This window comes from Microcaecilia unicolor, chromosome 2, assembly GCF_901765095.1.
Source record: "Microcaecilia unicolor chromosome 2, aMicUni1.1, whole genome shotgun sequence".
NCBI classification, from domain to species: Eukaryota; Metazoa; Chordata; class Amphibia; order Gymnophiona; family Siphonopidae; genus Microcaecilia; species Microcaecilia unicolor.
This window is the reverse complement of record NC_044032.1, coordinates 243,882,356-243,900,180: the sequence shown is the minus strand read 5'-3', so window position 1 is coordinate 243,900,180 and position 17,825 is coordinate 243,882,356. Positions and strand designations below refer to the sequence as shown.

The window sequence follows — 17,825 nt, the reverse complement described above, 5'->3', positions numbered from 1 at the left end:
TTATTATATGAAACTTGGCTGAGGATCTAGATAATATTTAATCTGCTCATAGAGAACACTGATATCCTCTAAGCTCAAGTAGCACCTGCAAATTACTTGTTTCTCTGGCAGATTCTGTTGGGTGGTCTTGGGTCTGATTTTGCATAACTGCAGTTGCCCTTTTGCTCTCTTTTGCTATATCTGTCCTACGTCTGGTCTGGGCCCTCTCTTGCTTCTTCCTCTGTCTCTTCCCTTCTACATTTATTCTTCTGCTTGCTCTTTCTCTCTCTCTCACACACACACATGTACTGTCTCTTGCTCTCTCTCTCTCGCATGATCTCTTGCCTTCTCTCACCCTCTCTCTCTCTCTCTCTCCCCCTTTACTTCCTCCTCTTCCCTCTTTACCATTTTCACCTCTCTCATCTCTTCCTGTATGTATCTCTTCCACTCATGTTTCTCGTCCCTGTGCCTTCTCCACTCCTGCCACAGCAACCTCTGCTCCAGCCACATCTGCCCCATGTTAGCAACTTTAACGTAGCTTGCATAAAAAGTAAACACAAAGTCCAAGGCAAAAATTAAGTTTTAGGAATTAATACCTGAAGGAAAGAATGTCAGGCAATGTACCTTTACCTAGTAAATCCTAAGTTACGTCATATAGTTCATTAGCATACGCATATCTGTTTATTTCTTTCTAATATCTTACTAAAATCTTTTCAGAGAGGTTTAGATTGTACACTAGGGCTTTCATTGATAGCATGTAAATTGGTGTGCATGCTAAGCTTTAAGGCATAGGCTTCTTTATGTTTGAAAATAGGGACTATGAAAGCATTGATTTTATTTTTGAAATATCATCAGAAGCACAAACTAATAAGGGGAGCAAGTTTCATTTAAGTTTTTGGATATTTTTGATCGAAACAGCTTCTGGCCGGTTAAATAGCGATTAGTCTGCTAAGCACCAATATTCAGCACGAGATAGCCAGTTATTTCCACTGAATATTAAAACTTACTCCGGATTCTATATAGCATTACTATTGTTGAGCACGCAAGTATGGTCGTATTCTGTATTTGCGTGCTCAAGTTTCTTAGTTAACAAGCCAATCAGTGCCAATAATTGCCAATTAAGCATTTATTGACACTAATTGGCATTTAGAATTTATTTGCAGAACTAAGCATATTCTATAACATGTTGCATGTAAATTCTAAGCCACGTGGAGGGGCATAATCGAATGTCACTGGTGATCTATTTTGGCGGCGGCGCTACAGCTGGACGGAACCGTATTATCGAAAAAAGATGGCCGGCCATCTTTTTTTTCGATAATACGGTTTAGCCTGGCCAAATGCCAGAGTTCGCCGGGTTTGAGATGGCCGGTTTTGTTTTTCAGCGATAATGGAAAGAAATGCCGGCGATCTCCAACCCGGCGACATCCAAGGCATTTGGTCGTGGGAGGAGCCAGCATTTGTAGTGCACTGGTCCCCCTGACATGCCAGGACACCAACGGGGCACCCTAGGGGGGCACTTCTAAAAAATTTTCAAAAATATACAAATGCCTCCCAGGTGCATAGCTCCCTTACCTTGGGTGCTGAGCCCCCCAAATCCCCCCAAAACCCACTACCCACAACTCTACACCACTACCATAGTCCTTATGGGTGATGGGGGGCACCTACATGTGGGTACAGTGGGTTTTGGGGGGAGGGGGTTTGAGGGCTCAACACTTACCACCACAAGTGTAACAGGTAGGGGGGATGGGCCTGGGTCCACCTGCCTGAAGTCCACTGCAACCAACATAAACTGTTCCAGGGACCTGCATTCTGCTGTCAGGGAGCTGGGTATGACATTTGAGGCTGGCATACAGGCTGGCAAAAAAGATTTTTAGTTTTATTGTTTTAGTGTGGGAGGGGGTTGGAGACCACTGGGGGAGTACGGGGAGGTCATCCCCCATTCCCTCTGGTGGTCATCTGGTCAGTTTGGGCACCTTTTTGAGGCTTGGTCGTGAAAATAAAAGGACCAAGTAAAACCGGCGAAATACTGATTAACGGCACTTTTTTTTCCATTATCCGCAAAAGCCGGCCATCTGGTAGCCACACCCATGCCTGCCCATGCCCCGCCTTCGCTTCGCCGCTGACACGCCCCCTTGAACTTTCGCCAGCTTGGCGATGGGAAAGCGGCGATGGTGTCAAAAAAGCAGCTTTAAATTATACCGATTTCGCCGCTTTTGAGAGATCGCCTGCCATCTCCCAATTTATGTCGGAAGATCACCGGCGATCACTTTCGAAAATAAGCCTGATAGTTGAATAGTGGGTGTGGCCATGTGCGTGGAATGGTGGGTAATGGCTGTTTCTAAAACCTATGTGCGTTGTTATAGAATACACCCGGACCGCACCTAATTTAGGCATCAGGATTTGCACCAAGTTTTACTTGGCGTAACTGCCTGTGACTAAATTTAATCACATGGACTGGCGCTCACCGTATTCTATATACTATGCGGAAATTTAGGCTTCTAAAAAGTACACCTAAATTAAGGAATAAAATAGGCTTAGGCAAATTTCATTTTGGCGCCAATTTTTTAGGCGTGATATACAGAATCCAGTCCTTAATGGCTAGCCACTAACTGCCTACGTCGCATGACTTTCAGTGCTAAACTGGCTAAATTGAGTGGTTAAGATAGGCCAGTTAAATAGCAGGTCTATCTTAACCAGTTTCTTCTGAATATTCACTTAGCTGGTGAAGTTGCCAAAGCCAAAACTGAAACCGGATATAGCCCAGTGCCGGTGGCAGGAGCTAACCACACTGCCTGCCACTGACTAAATAATGGGAGGTATAAATTTATACTTAGAAAGAGAAAAATGAAGGCAGAAGACCATATGGTTTATCCAGTCTCCCCATCCATGCCATCTACTATCCCTTCCTCTCCCTTAGAGATCCTAAGTACCTGTCCCAAGCTTTCTTGAATTCAGATACAGTTTTCATCTCCACCACCTCTACTGGGAGGCCATTCCATGCATCCACCACCTTTTCCATAAAGATTACTCATGAGTCTGTCCCCTTTCACCTTCATCCTATGCCCCCTCATTCCAGATCTTCCTTTCTTTCAAAAGATACTTGCCTCTTGTGCATTTACAGCACAGAGGTATTTAAATATCTCTATCATATCTCCCCTCTACTTCCTTCCAAAGTATACATATTAACACCCCTATTTATCGACAATGCCGACACAGCCCATTCAAAGCTTTGTAAACAGGCGGGTAAAATATTTAAGTCTGTCCCTACACACTTTTTGGCTAAGACCACTGATCATTTTAGTAGCCACCCTCTGGTCAGTACAGTTGAACATGACCTCACAATCATAAGTCTTCTAAGCAATATTTGGCACGTAAACTGAGACCTTTGTACTGTGCCTAGTGAGTCTTCTACAATCTGATATGTCTCGTTGTATTTCATGTCAGTTTTGCTTGTTATTTTTAGGTGTTGCTGTGGGCGTCTCGTAGGTCAGCATGTGGGACTGACTCCAAGTATCACCGTTATTCAAAATGAGAAAAATGAAAGCAGGTTCACTCGAAATGATGTGCAATCGGAGAAGTGGTCTGTCAGCAAACACACTCAGCTCAGTCCCACTGATGCTTTTGGAACTATCGAGTTCCAAGGAGGGGGCCATTCCAATAAAGCCATGGTAACCAATTTACAGATTTTTTTTCTTAGCTTCCTATTTATGCAGTATGGGGGTCATTTTATAACTATGCCAACAGATAAACAACATGTGCATTCCTTTCTCTGTGAAGATTAGCTGGATAATATTTTATTTATTTATTTATGGCATTTGTATCCCACATTTCCCCACCTATTTGCGGGTTCAGTGTGGCTTACAATACATTGTATTGATGGAAGTACAATTTGTTACAATTCGATTATGGTTACATTGTGAGGAGTAAAGTGAGAACAAAGTCTACGTATCGCAAGGGGAATAGAACAATGGAACAGAACAATGGAACAGTGGAAGAACAACAGATACTGATAGGATTACAGAACAATATGTGCATAGTTCTGCTTTGAATATTACCTCAGAAAACTATGGGGTCCTTGTACGAAGCTGCGGCAAAAGGGGGTCTATGCTAGCATCGGCGTATGTTTTTGACGCACGCCGAGGCTCCCTTTTACCACAGTGGATAAAAGGCAGGTCTTTCTTTTTGTAAAGAAATGGCAATGCGGCAAGTTAAGCACTTGCCGCATGTCCATTTCGGGGGGGGGAGGGGGAGAAGCACTTACCACTACCCACTGAGGTGGTGGTAAGGGCTCACACACTAGCCAGGCAGTGCCCGGCACTGCCTGATTAGCAATGGGTACACACCGATGCTTCAAAAATAAACATTATTTGTAGCGCCAGAAATGGTGCTAGCTGGGGTCGGGAACTACCGCTGGGCTGCTGTGGTAGCCCAGCGGTACTTCCATTTTAGCGAGCGGTAAGCCCATGTTGGGTTTATTTCCTCTTTGTAAAAGACCTTCTTTGTGATTACGTTAATACCGGCACTTTAAAGTGCACAAATTTTCTGGGATGTCTTGCACATGCACTTGAATTTTCACAAGCAAGAATGTAAGTGAAAATCCTGCCCAAAAACTACCCCAAGGAATGATTGTGCCCGCTGTATAAGTGCACAGATTGTATGCACGTACTTTCAGCTATATATTGAACATGCAATTTTATAAAAGCCCATTTCTTCAAGTAAAGTCTTGGTTTTCACTTCCAATCCTCAAGGGCAGACAATAGGCCAGGTTTTCAGGATATCCCTTATGGACGTGCATGAGAGAGAGTTTCATGCCTATTACCTTGTATACAAAACTCTCTCATGCATATTCACTAGGGATATAGGGCTGTACATTGATTTAATATTTTAATTGCACGATTAATCATGATTATAATTTTTAATTGCATGATTTATCGCATAAAGCACCCTCTCACATTGCCTCCTGAACAATGCAATATATAGATAGAAAATGTACATTTTTAAAACTAACATATTTCTATTACTAAAATACAAATAAAATCATTTATCTTGCCTTTGTTGTCTCATGATTTTATCTTTCAAATCATTTATTTCCCTGTCTCTGGTTCTGCTTCCCTATGTTCCCAGTACAATTCTGTGCTCTGAATTCTGTTTCCATAGTCTCCTTTATATTAACTATTTCTTTTTTTTCTCCTTTCACTTCATGCCTTATATCCATCTTTCATATTCAACTTTCCTCCTACTTCTCAAATCTATCTTGTTTCCATCTCCTCCCATCTCCCTTCCTCTCCCCTCTATGGGCATCATCTCCTCCTATCTTCCTCCTATCTTCCTCCTCTCTCTCCTCTCCCCTCTCTCTACATGAGCACCATCTACTCCATCATAAGTGCATAAGTATATAAGTATTGCCATATTGGACAGACCAAAAGCCCACCAAGCCCAGCATCCTGTTTCCAACAGTGGCCAATCCAGGTCACAAATACCTGGCAAGATTCCAAAAATGTTCAATACATTTTATGCTGCTTATCTCAGAAATAAGCAGTGGATTTTCCCCAAGTCCATTTTAATAATGGTCTATGGACTCTTCCTTTAGGAAGTCATCCAAACCTTTTTTAAACCCATTAAGCTAACCGCCTATACCACATTCTCTGGCAACAAATTCTAGAGTTTAATTACACATTGAGTGAAGAAAACTTTTCTACAATTCATTTTAAATGTACTGCTTTGTAGCTTCATTCCATGCCCCCTAGTTCTAGTATTTTTGGAAAGAGTAAACAAACGATTCACGTCTACCCGTTCCACTCATTATTTTATAGACCTCTATCTTATCTCCCCTCCGCTGCCTTTCTCCAAGCTGAAGAGGCCTAGCCATTTCAGCCTTTCCTCATAGGGAAGTCATCCCATCCCCTTTATCATTTTTGTCACCCTTCTCTGTACCTTTTCTAATTCCACAGAACTGAACACAATATTCAAGGCGCAGTCGCACCATGGAGCCATACAAGGGCATTATAACGTCCTCATTTTTGTTTTCTATACCTTTCTTAATAATACCTAACATTCTATTTGCTTTTTTTGCCACCGCTGCACACTGAGCAAAAGGTTTCAACGTATCATCACTGACGATGCCTAGATCCCTTTCTTGGTTGGTGACTCCTAGAGTGGAACTTTATATTACGTAGCTATAATTCGGGTTCCTCTTTCCCACATGCATCACTTTGCACTTGCTCACATTAAACGTCATCTGCCATTTAGACGCCCAGTCTCCCAGTCTTGTTCTTCACAATCTTCTTGTGATTTAACAACTTTGAATAACTTTCAGGCTTATTTTCGAAAGTGATCGCCGGTCATCTTCTGACATAAATCAGGAGATGGCCGGCGATCTCTCAAAAGCGGCGAAATGGGTATAATCGAAAGCTGCTTTTTTGACACCATCGCCGCTTTCCCGTCGCCGAGCCGGCGAAAGTTCAAGGGGGCGTGTCGGTGACGTAGCGAAGGCAGGACATGGGCGGGCATGGGCGTGGCTACCAGATGGCCGGCTTTTGTGGATAATGGGGAAAAAAAGCGGCTTTAATCAGTATTTCGCCGGGTTTACTTGGTCCTTTTATTTTCACGAACAAGCCTCAAAAAGGTGCCCCAACTCACCAGATGACCACCGGAGGGAATGGGGGGTGACCTCCCCATACTCCCCCAGTGGTCACCAACCCCCTCCCACACTAAAAAAATAAAAACCTTATTTGCCAGCCTGTATGCCAGCCTCAAATGTCATACCCAGCTCCCTGACAGCAGTATGCAAGTCCCTGGAGCAGTTTTTAACGGGTACAGTGCACTTCAGGCAGGCAGACCCAGGTCCATCCCCCCCCTACCTTACACTTGTGGTGGTAAGTGTTGAGCCCTCCAACCCCCCCTCCAAAACCCACTGTACCCACATGTAGGTGCCCCCCTTCACCCAGAAGGGCTATGGTAATGGTGTAGAGTTGTGGAGAGTGGGTTTGGGGGGCTCAGCACCCAAGGTAAGGGAGCTATGCACCTGGGAGCTATTTGTATATATTTTTTTAATTTTTAGAAGTGCCCCCTAGGGTGCCCGGTTGATGTCCTGGCATGTCAGGGGGGACCAGTGCACTACAAATGCTGGCTCCTCCAATGACCAAATGCCTTGGATTTAGCCGGGGTTGAGATGGCCGCTTTTAGTTTCCATTATCGCTGAAAAACAAACCCAGCGAACTCTGACATTTGGCCGGGCCAAACCGTATTATCGAAAGAAAAGATGGTCGGCCATCTTTTTCGATAATACGGTTCAGCCAGCTGTTTGCGGCGCCGCCAAAATAGATTGCCAGCAATCTATTTCGCCGGCGCCGTTCGATTATTCCCTTCTTTAGGTCATCAGCAAATTTAATTACCTCACTAGTTACTCCCACTGCTTTTGACTCCTAACCACCACTCACTTGCCCTGTCCTTTTATCCTCACCTCTTTATTCCCTTACCCTTATTGTTCTGTTTACCTGTCTTATCTAGATTGTAAGCTCTTTGAGCAGGGACTGTCTTTTTGTATATGAATAAAATCACGAGACAACAAAGGCAAGATAAATGATTTTATTTGTGTTTTAGTAATAGAAATATGTTAGTTTTAAAAATGTACATTGTTTGGCAATTGAGAAGTTATTTTAACTGCTGGAGAACTTTTGGTGTCTCTCCATCAAGTAGGGACCAGTAGCCACTGCTAGCTAGTTGTCAGGTCCCCTCTGATCCTAAGCCTGTTCCCAGGGCAAGCATGGGAGGGGGGGGGGGGGGGACATTTTCACCATGTGAACCATTGTTTCACTGCACAGACATGTCATTTTTGAGAATTTAGGTTGTGCAGGACAGGGAGCTGAGGAGTACTCATTGTGACTGCTTGAGACCTCAAGATCTCGTTGCTTCGGGTCATGAGGGGTAGGGAGCTACTGAGTATTCACTGTGGCTGCTTTAATCCTATGGATCTCTCTGAAGGTCCAATGTTGTCCCCAGCTTGCATGGTGAGTACAGTTCAATCGCTCCCTTTTTCTGCTCGGGTCTCTAGGGATAAGCTTCCAAGGCTGCCAGCTGCACTCGCAAGGAGCTCTCTGTGCAGCAGCAGAATGCCACTTCTCTCCACACTGACCTCATGGCTGCTGATGCCGTCTTGGGGTCTCTCTACATTGGGTCACATTGGGCCAGGAGCCGAGAAGACCTCTCTATGGTCAACTTCAGATCTCCAGTTCTTACAGCAGGGCTGCCGCAGTCTCCATCCTGTTTGGCTCACTGCATGGGGGCATGCAATCGCTGTCTCGGTTCGGGTCTTCACAGTGGTGCTCCACCAAAATTGTTCCTTCAGAGCTGCCTGCCACGGTTGCAGGGAGTTCTCCCTCACCACAGTGGGATGCTGTCCCCTCTCTTCTTCAACTCAGCGGTTGTTGATGCCACCTTGGGGTCACACTGTGTTGGGAGCTTGTGGAGGCCTGACAGGAGGAAGCCTCATTTATTTCAGCTCTCCACTCGACCATGAGCCCCAAAACTTGGTTGGACAATTCCTCGGTCCTCCACCCAATTGGGGCGCCTTTATGCCAGAAGCTAAAAGTCCTTAATGTACATTACCGAGCCTATACTGATGATATACAGTTTTCTTAGCGTTACTTAACAATTATACAGCATATTTTTGTTGACATCGCTGGCTGGCTGAAAGAGAATAAGTTAGTTTGAGTGTACTAAGAAATAATATTGGTAGGAGAAGTTTATGTCCAGAAGATACTACAAAAGATTGATTTATATAGGTGTAGCCCAGGTCTTGCCCCTTTTTTCCAGCTAGGCTCAATTCACTCAGACCCGGGCTGACAGGGACAATTCCACAACCACTTACTCTCAGTCACACCACTCGCCTCTTAGGTCCAGTCCACCCTCATACTGAGCTGACAGTGGGTTAAAGTTCCAGAATTGTGATCCATAGGTTTGGGAGATACGCTCTCCGGGATTCAACCCCTTTGGTCCTCTGTCCTCAAGAAACACACTTTAGGCAGCAGTTTCTGCAAGAACTCAAACCTTTATTTTCCAAATCTGCAATGGCAATACTTGAACAGGTTCAGCAATCCAACTCTGGGTAACCTCAACTAGACTCCAAATCCGTCTGTTGTTCCTCAGGGGAACTCCTGTTCCACTTTCTTTCTTCCAGAATAATTTACAAAGGAACATTTGAAATAAAGAATATGCACATATATATAGTTCTCCTATTCATGCCTATCCTGTGGGCAGTGTCCTTTTCATCTGGCTGTTTCTCCTTCTCCTTGCACAGGCTCAATTTCCTGCGGGTTCAGACCCTTCTCTGGTCTGACCCTCTTCCCGCAGTGACCCCACTCTGGATCTACCCTGGTCTTCGGACCGAGCTCTCCCTGACTCCAATCTCTTGCTCCCGTGCTGGGTCTCTCCTTTGCCCACCCGTAGCTCACACTTTATTGGTTGATGCTTCAGGAGCCACAATCCCCCTTTACAGCCAGAGGTCATACTCCTCACTCAGGATTCCCCTTGTCTCCTCCTGGTTTCTTAGAAGGGGTTGTCAGGCAACCAAAGACCCCTTCTTAGGTATAATTTCAACCTTTATCTCCTTGGTAACTCTTCTCTCCTTGTTATTTACTCCCAGGAAACTTTATCTCCTGCCACTTGTATCAAACACTCTCCATGTCTCAGCCTTTCCCCACCCTGGGACATTCCACTCACTTCCCCCAATGCCTCTTAGGAGGAAATCCTTACTCTCCGTAATCCCCATATAATAGGGGATTACACGGGCAAGAGATCTAAATTGTGCACTAGTTTCAAATCTTAGATATTACTTTGAATTCATATTTGTCTTTTAAGGCTCATATACCATTTATTCTCGAATATAAACCTATTCGAGTATAAACCGAGATAACAGTTTTCCACCCAAAAAAGGAGGAAAACTGAATATAAACCAGGGGGGAGGGGAATACAATCAACTGTACATTAACTCTCCCCCCCCCCCCCCCCCCCACAACCAACAAGGGGCATTTCTTCCTCTACACACCCCCCTTCCTGCAGTTTCCGGCATTTTTCTTCCTCCACACCTCCCAGTTACCAGCTCCTTCCAATTGCTGGTTGTTTATCCCAGGGCAGCTGTGGTGTTCTTCAGGGCCCTGGATCTATAGAAGAGCTGGCTGACTGCTGCTTGTCTGCTTTTGGATCCAGGTACCTGAGGGCTGCTGGGAAAGATTGGGGCAGCTGGAGGCAGAGCCGCAGATCCTGCCATGAACCCGGAAGCGGCGTTGGGGACCTGGGCCGCCAAGAAAAGAGAGGCTTCAGGCTGTTTTTGGGCCTGGTGGCAGCGGTTCCTTTCTCCTTTGGCTGACGCTCACAAAAGCTATGTGCTGGGCTAGTGCAGGGCCTTGTGCATTTGCACATGTTCAAGGCCTGCAGGCTCCCGCCCTCTCAGAGACTCTCAGGGCCAGATGCACTAACTCCACAGAAAGAACCCTTCCCTTACCGATCCCTTAGCGAATCGGAAAAAAACGGGCATGCATGAAGGAAATCACATGCAAATGAGCTGCTTGCTGTTAGCTCATTTGCACGTGATTTCCTTTGTTATGCTGGCTGCTCTGCGCATGCCAAAGACAGCTTCATACACGCAGACAAGCTGCTTGTATAATAGCCGTCTACAACCAATAAATTGCCAGGCATTGTGCAGCAGAGGGAGAGAGCAGGACCCTAGAAAGAAAGAATCATGGATCAGGACGTGCGAGGACGTCCAAATCAAAACTATTTGGACGTCCCTTTCGATTATGCCCCTCCAGATCTCTCTCAGCCAATCACAGAGCGTTTAGCTGACACCAGTGACATCTAAACATGCTGTGATTGGCTGAGAGAGACCTGGAGGGGCATAATCGAAAGGGACATCCAAATAGTTTTGATTTGGACGTCCTTACACGTCCCGATCCCTGCTTCTCTCCGGCGGTGGTCATTTCGGGCACCTTAGTTGTAAGAAAAACACGTCCAAGAGAAGGACGCCCATCACAAAATCTGAAGGAAAAAAAAAGGTCCAAGTGCTCATCAGGGACGTCCTTTTTTTTTTTTTTTGAGTGAAAGACGTCCAAGTGTTAGGCACTTGAAAGGACGTCCCTGACGAGCACTTGGACGTTTTTTTTTTCTTCCGATTTTTGCGATGGGTGTCCTCCTCTTCCCACTGGTCTCCTTTGATCTTTGCATGTGTCCCGCTCATAGCAGCCAGGCATTAACGAGAGGTGCAGACCTCCCGTTAGGTTTTCCACGGTGCATGGGGTCAGAAAACGGCTGTGCATCTGCCTTTTATGCACATTATAATACTAACTAGCTCATTATAATAACTTTTAGATCATTTGCATTCCGTTTTCGTTAGCTGCTACCGTGACAGGAAAATGGCTCTGAGAACCCTTTTGTGCATGTCTTGTTTTACTACTTGCTTGCTAGACTGGCTAGAACTGGTTTAAAAACCACGTTGCTGGCTCGTTAAGTTTAGTGCATCTGACCCTCAGAGAGGGTGGGTGCCGGCAGGCACTGAACATGCATAGATGCTCAAGGACCTGCACCGGCTCATAACTTTCATCAGCATCAGTCAAAATTGGAAGGAGCTGCAAGTTAAAGCCGATAACCGCAGGAGGGCTGGAGAAAAAAATGCCAATAAAAGTGGGAAGACTCAAATATAAACCGAGATCCCCGTTTTACCCCAAAATATCAGTTTATATTCCAGTATATACGGTACCTAGTCCCTTGGATTCTATATATGGTGCTAGAAAATATGCATGCAAATTTGGGTGCACACCCAATTCACACATGCAATTTTATTGAATAGCAAGTCAATTAGTGCCAACATTTGGGTGCTAACAATAAATTATTGACATTAACTAGCAACAGTTTGGATTTACATGTGCATTGTGCTAAGCACCATTCTATAAAGATACATGCTTAAATATTTTAAGATGCAACTGAAAAGGAGGCCTGGCCACGGGAGCAGCACGGGTGGGTCAGAAGCAATCAGTAAAGATGTGCGCACTATTATAACATTCGGAGGATCCTCGCCTAGTTTACGCACAAGGATTTATACCAGGTTTCAGTTGGTGTAAATCCTCACCAGTGGCGTAGCTATGGGGGGGCATTGGGGCCTGCTCCCCCCAATTTGTTCTGGGCCCCTGGTTTGGCTGGCAGGGGTTCACAACCCCCGCCAGCTAAAGCCTTCATCCAGCGCTGGTCTCCGGTGCCGCCGCATTGCCTGCTCTGCTCTCTCTTCCCCTCGTGGTCCGGTGCACTCGTTTCAGTAAATCTGAGCATGCATGCTCAATTTCATTAAAATGAGCATGCCGGATGTGAGGGGAAGAGAGAGCAGGGCAGGCAATGCAGCAGTGGTGCCGGAGACCAGCGCTGGACAAAGGCTTCAGCTGGTAGAAGTTGGGGACCCCCGCCAGCCAAGATATGTATAGCGGTGTCAGTGGGTGGGGAGCAGCAGGGCAGCAGTGGGGGGGGGGGCAGGGTGGCGGGGGAGTGGCGGGGTGGTGGACCAAAATGTGCCCCCCACTTTTGGGTTCTGGCCCCCTCCCACCTCGAGGCCTGGCTACGCCCCTGATCCTCATACCCAAAGTGATTAAAAGCTCTTTTTTTTTAACTACATTTGTTGAGCCATTTGAAAAGTTGCATTCTGGCTATTGATTTTCGAACCGTTGTCCAGTGTATGGTAATCACCGGTCTGGATTATTGCAGTTCACTGTATTTAGGCTTCCCAGCTGCAAATCTGAAGTCTTTACAGATTATTCAAAATGCAGCAGCTCGTTCAGTTTCTGGCTGCCCGTATTCTCAGCATGTTTCTCCTTTTCCCAAACAATTGCTTTGGCTACCTTTAAAGAATGAATTGATTTTATAATTCTTCTTCTTTGAAGAATGAGTCATCTTTTTGGCTGCACTTAAGTTTTATGCATTGAGATCAGAAAGAGACATGTCATTAATTCTTGCATTAAGAAAAATTAATTTTGAAAAGACATGGAAGGGCACCTTTTCAATTGCAGGTCCAAATATTTGGACTCAGCTTTCAATACAAATTAGGTTGGCTACAGATACTATGCAGTGTTTAAAATTTTTTTGAAAGGTTATTTGTTTCCTAGAGCATTCAGTAATTTGTGATGGGTGTTTGAGAAATGTTAAACTTTACAATAGACTGCACTAGTATCATACATGATTGATAATATTAAGGGATATAGTGGGATTTTAATGAAAATATTTAGGACCCTGTTTACTAAGCCATGCTGTAGGCGTGCTATCATTTTTAGTGCACGCTACAAATTAGCACGCGCTAATGGTAGAGACACCCATAGGAATATATGGGCGTGCTAGTTAACAACGCTAGCATGCCTTAGTAAACAGGGCAAAAGATGCACTGAAAAATGGCCTGCGGTAGTGTAGATGCGTGTTTTGGGTACACACAGAATCATTTTTCAGCGCGCCAGTAAAATATGCCTTTTAAAACTTTTTGCCAAAAATGGACTTGCGGCAAAATGAAAATTGCCACGCATCCATTTTGGGTCTGAGACCTTACTGCCAGCCATTGACCTAGCGGTAAAGTCTCACGCAGTAACCAGGCAGTAATGGTCTACGCGCGTAAAATATTGATTACCGCCTGCATGCCAGAAAATAAAAATATTGTCCGGTGCGCGTAGCAGACACAAGTCAAAAATTAAATTACTGCAAGGGCCACACGGTAGCTGGGTAGTAAGTCAAAATTGTTGCATGTTGCGCGTGCGTAGGTACCTACGCAGCTTAGTATAAGGGCCCCTTAGTGTGTTATTTTTGTTAGTATTATTTTATATTATCATGTTATTGTTTTAATGTTGTGGATGCACATTTCTGTTATATTTTTATGTATGTATAATGTATAATCCTCTCAGGTATAGGTGGAATTTAATAAGCTAAACTAAATTATTGATAATTAGTTCACATTTTTTTAGTTCAACAAAGTTTTATTCAAATTTTTATAAGAATACAAACTGTACAGTGCAGAACAAATTATTTCTACCATAGAGCATGCCAAGAGAGTCATTGAAGTAATAAAGAACAAACAATATAACATACTAAACAAAGAGATAGAAAGAAATAAGAATAGCAAGATTAGGAAGATGTATAGTGCATATATTATAGGTATGTCTGATTAGTTCACATTATTTATTTTTTATTAATTTGTTACATTTGTATCCTACATTTTCCCACCTATTTGCAGGCTCAATGTGGCTTACATAGTACCGTACAGGCAATCGCCAATACCGGTTTGAACAAATACATAGTGAGGTTGTGATAAAGTGAAGTTAAAGTGTGACAGACACATTGGGAATTATAAGAAGGAAGGGTTATGTCCAGTACGAGCTTTGGTTTTGTTGTGTTGCTGAGTTGAGCCATTTAAGTTGGATCATTAGGGTATGCCTTTTTGAACAGGTTAGTTGAGCAAAAGGGTGCACTGTTCATGCAACAGTTGTGTAATAATGCTCGTTTCCATATTCAATGTTTTTAGAGCTGTTCCTGTCATTTAAGGTTAAAAATGACACAAAATGACATGATAAGTAATGTTGATATTTCATGTTATTTCAAATGAATGCACATCTCTAATGAGCAGATAAAAATGTATTAGAACAGTGGATCCCAGATGTTTCTGTTTGGTAATCAGTGAAGACCTATATGATCATGCATTAAGACCAGTAAAACCTGATTTTCCTTAGAGTATTTAAGTAGATATTGGAACATCCTACCTAGGACATTCATAGTTCTCCATATCATTTAGAAAAGATTAACCAATTCTGAGCCTTTTGTAAAATATGCATAAGGATTCTGGGGAATGCCCATGCAAGTTCCAGAACATCCAATACGAACAGCTATTTTGATATGAAACATATTCAAAAACAGAACAGCATCACTTGGGTTTTGAATATTTAAATGTTAGTTTTTACAAGATGCACATGTACCTCCTGGCAATTACAAGCATAAGTACCAGAGTTTACAAAACTGGGCATCTAGGAAGAGTCAATTAAGGAGCCAAGTGGAAAAAAAATCTTTATATATATATATTATTTTAAACACCAGAGAACTGAGCATAGTTTCCCCACCAATTACATGTGCAAACCTCAAATCCAAATGATCAGAGGCACCTTGGATAAGAAGTTTGGGGAGCCTAAGCCTCCATAGTCCCTACTGTGGATGTCCCCCCTCTCCACCTGCCATTATCCAGGACCTCTGGCAGAGGCTTAAAAGAAAAACAGAAAAGAGGCATATAACAATGAAGGTAAATCACATCGCCATCTATACTCCACCCCAAACTCCACCTCTGAAAACACACATGTAGGTCATCTGGCACCATGCATACTTTTGTGCACATAGAACTAAATTTTATAAATGAAGCTGAAAAAATCAGCACAAAAAACAAAACCCAAACATGCTTAAGTGCTATTGTATAAACCGTGCCTAAAGTTATTCATGAAGTTTGGTGAGTAACAATCATCACATCATATATTTTAACAGTGTAGTTCGGGGGCCATGGATAAGCTGCTCTGAATGCTTCCTTAGGCTGAGCCCTGCTTGGACTCATATGTTAGTTTCATTACATGCTCTCTCCTTGTTATCCCTTTTCTGATATACGGAGTCAATGTTCTGGGGCCACTAATATCTGCAAGTGTGAAAAGGAAGCAAAATGAGCATGGCAATGCCTTAAAATTAATTGGAATTAAGGGCAAAAAGCCCAAAACACTTGCTGATACTTCAATATACTTCAGTCATCACTCTGCCTGCTTAGAGTAGCTTCAGATATAGTTATCAGCCCCCCTGAAAAAAAAAACAATTAAAATTAAATAATTTAAAGGAAAAAAGAAATCTATAATTTTTGGGTATGAACATTTTTATCTCTATGCTGAAGTTGCAGAGGTTGTTCTGTAGAAGTGATATAAATAAATTAACACTCGGGTGCAGATATGCTAGACTATATGTCAAACTCACAGGATAATCCTCTGCCAAGAAATGACAGTAATTTAAACTGTATACAAAACAGTATTTCACTTAGCAGGAAAAAAGGCCTCAAAGAGCTAAAAGATCATAATAAATCTATCAGAGCTAGAACAGATCACAGGGATCCTGCCATCATCATCGGCCAAAACCTTATGATGTACATGAGTTGAAGAGAGTACAGCACAACACTATTTTGGCTACTCAGTCCATAGCACAACCGTGAAAGATAAGTGATGGTGCCAATAAAGTTATTATATATTTTGAAAGAGTAATATATACATACAATATAATAGTCAAACCTGAGACTTACAACACCTGCAGGAAAAATTGTACATCATAAGATTTTGGCCAATGATGATGGCAGGATCCCTGTGATCTGTTCTAGCTCTGATAGATTTATTATGATCCTTGAGCTCTTTGAGGCCTTTTTTCCTGCTAAGTGAAATACTGTTTTGTATACAGTTTAAATTACTGTCATTTCTTGGCAGCAAAATGATATAAATACCTTTAGAGAGCAATTCTATAACTGGGTGCAAGAATTTAGGCCTCCAAACTGTGGGTCCCTTTTACTAAGTGGTAGTAAGCCCAAAGCAGGCTTACTGCTCGCTAAACTGCTCAAAATACAAGGAAAAACCTCAGATTTGTTTCTAACCCTAGGTTCCAAAAGAAAATCTTGATTTGTTATATAATGCTCTTTTATATGATTTCTTAAATTAATTTCTCCAGGTATCACTTTTCCCAAAATTTAACTTTCAGCTTCTCAGAAGATTGATTATATTGTTGGGTAGTGCCACATATTTTCCTATATCTTAAAAATTGTGAAAAGGGACAATTGTTCTTATGATGAACCAGATGCATACTTTTATATGCTAAAAAAAAAAAAAAATCTATCTGTGGGTTTTGGAATAAACTTCCGTGCTCAGATAACTGCCTTCTTTTTTAATCCACACATCTAGAAAATTGAAATGTTCATAATAGAAATTACAGTCAAACTTGATGGTAGGATAACATCCATTGTTCTTCCACAAATTGGAGTAACTCAGCCAGTAGTATTCCATAACAAAAATGTCATCTATGTAACTCCCCCAGTATACAACCTTATTGTACCCTGGTGTGGGATAACCACACCTGATTCACTTCTACCTCATTTGACCACAACACAAACTTGTATTTGTTATCAACCGAAATGGCAAACGCCATTACGGTACTTTGTAAGCCACATTGAGCATGCAAATAGGTGGGAAAATGTTGGATATAAATGTAACAAATAAATAAATAAACAGGAAGTACCGCCAAGTTACTGCAACAGCCGGGGGTACTTCCCACCCCTAGTGCGCCGTCATATCCGGCGCTACAAAAATATATCTATTTTTGTAGTGCCTGAGTGTACCCGGCGGTAAATGGGCAGAGCCACGTGTTGCTCAGTTAACGCTGGATTAGCATGGGAGCTCTTACTGCCACCTCAATGGGTGGCAGTAAGGGCTCCCCCTCTGAAATGGTCACGCGGCAAGTGCTTTACTTGCCGCACAACCATTTTTGGCAGGAAACAGAGACTTCCCTTTTACCCAGTGCAGCAAAAGGGGGCCTCGGTCTGCATGAAAAGCACATGCCAATGCCAGCGCAGGCCCCCTTTTCTCACAGCTTGGCAAAAGGGGCCCTATGTGGGCTGTGAGCCTTTTCTATAAGAGCACAGACATGTGCATAAGTGTTCTTATACCCACCCACCCACCCCCCCCCCCCCTAGATATTCAGCACTATTTGACTGGCCAGGAAAGGCTTCTGGCCAGTTAAATAGTGCTTAACTGGTTATCCATGATTATTGAGCA

The 17,825-nt window shown here is 43.3% G+C and overlaps 1 protein-coding gene across 1 annotated transcript in view; it reads left to right on the top strand.

Moving 5' to 3' along the window:
* Window positions 1–17,825, top strand: part of TRPM3 (transient receptor potential cation channel subfamily M member 3) — a 714,222-nt gene that overhangs the window by 304,714 nt on the left and 391,683 nt on the right. Inside the window, exon 3 of the mRNA XM_030193857.1 lies at window positions 3,443–3,647. Coding sequence (XP_030049717.1) covers window positions 3,443–3,647 — 205 coding nt within the window. The remainder of the gene's footprint in view (window positions 1–3,442; window positions 3,648–17,825) is intronic.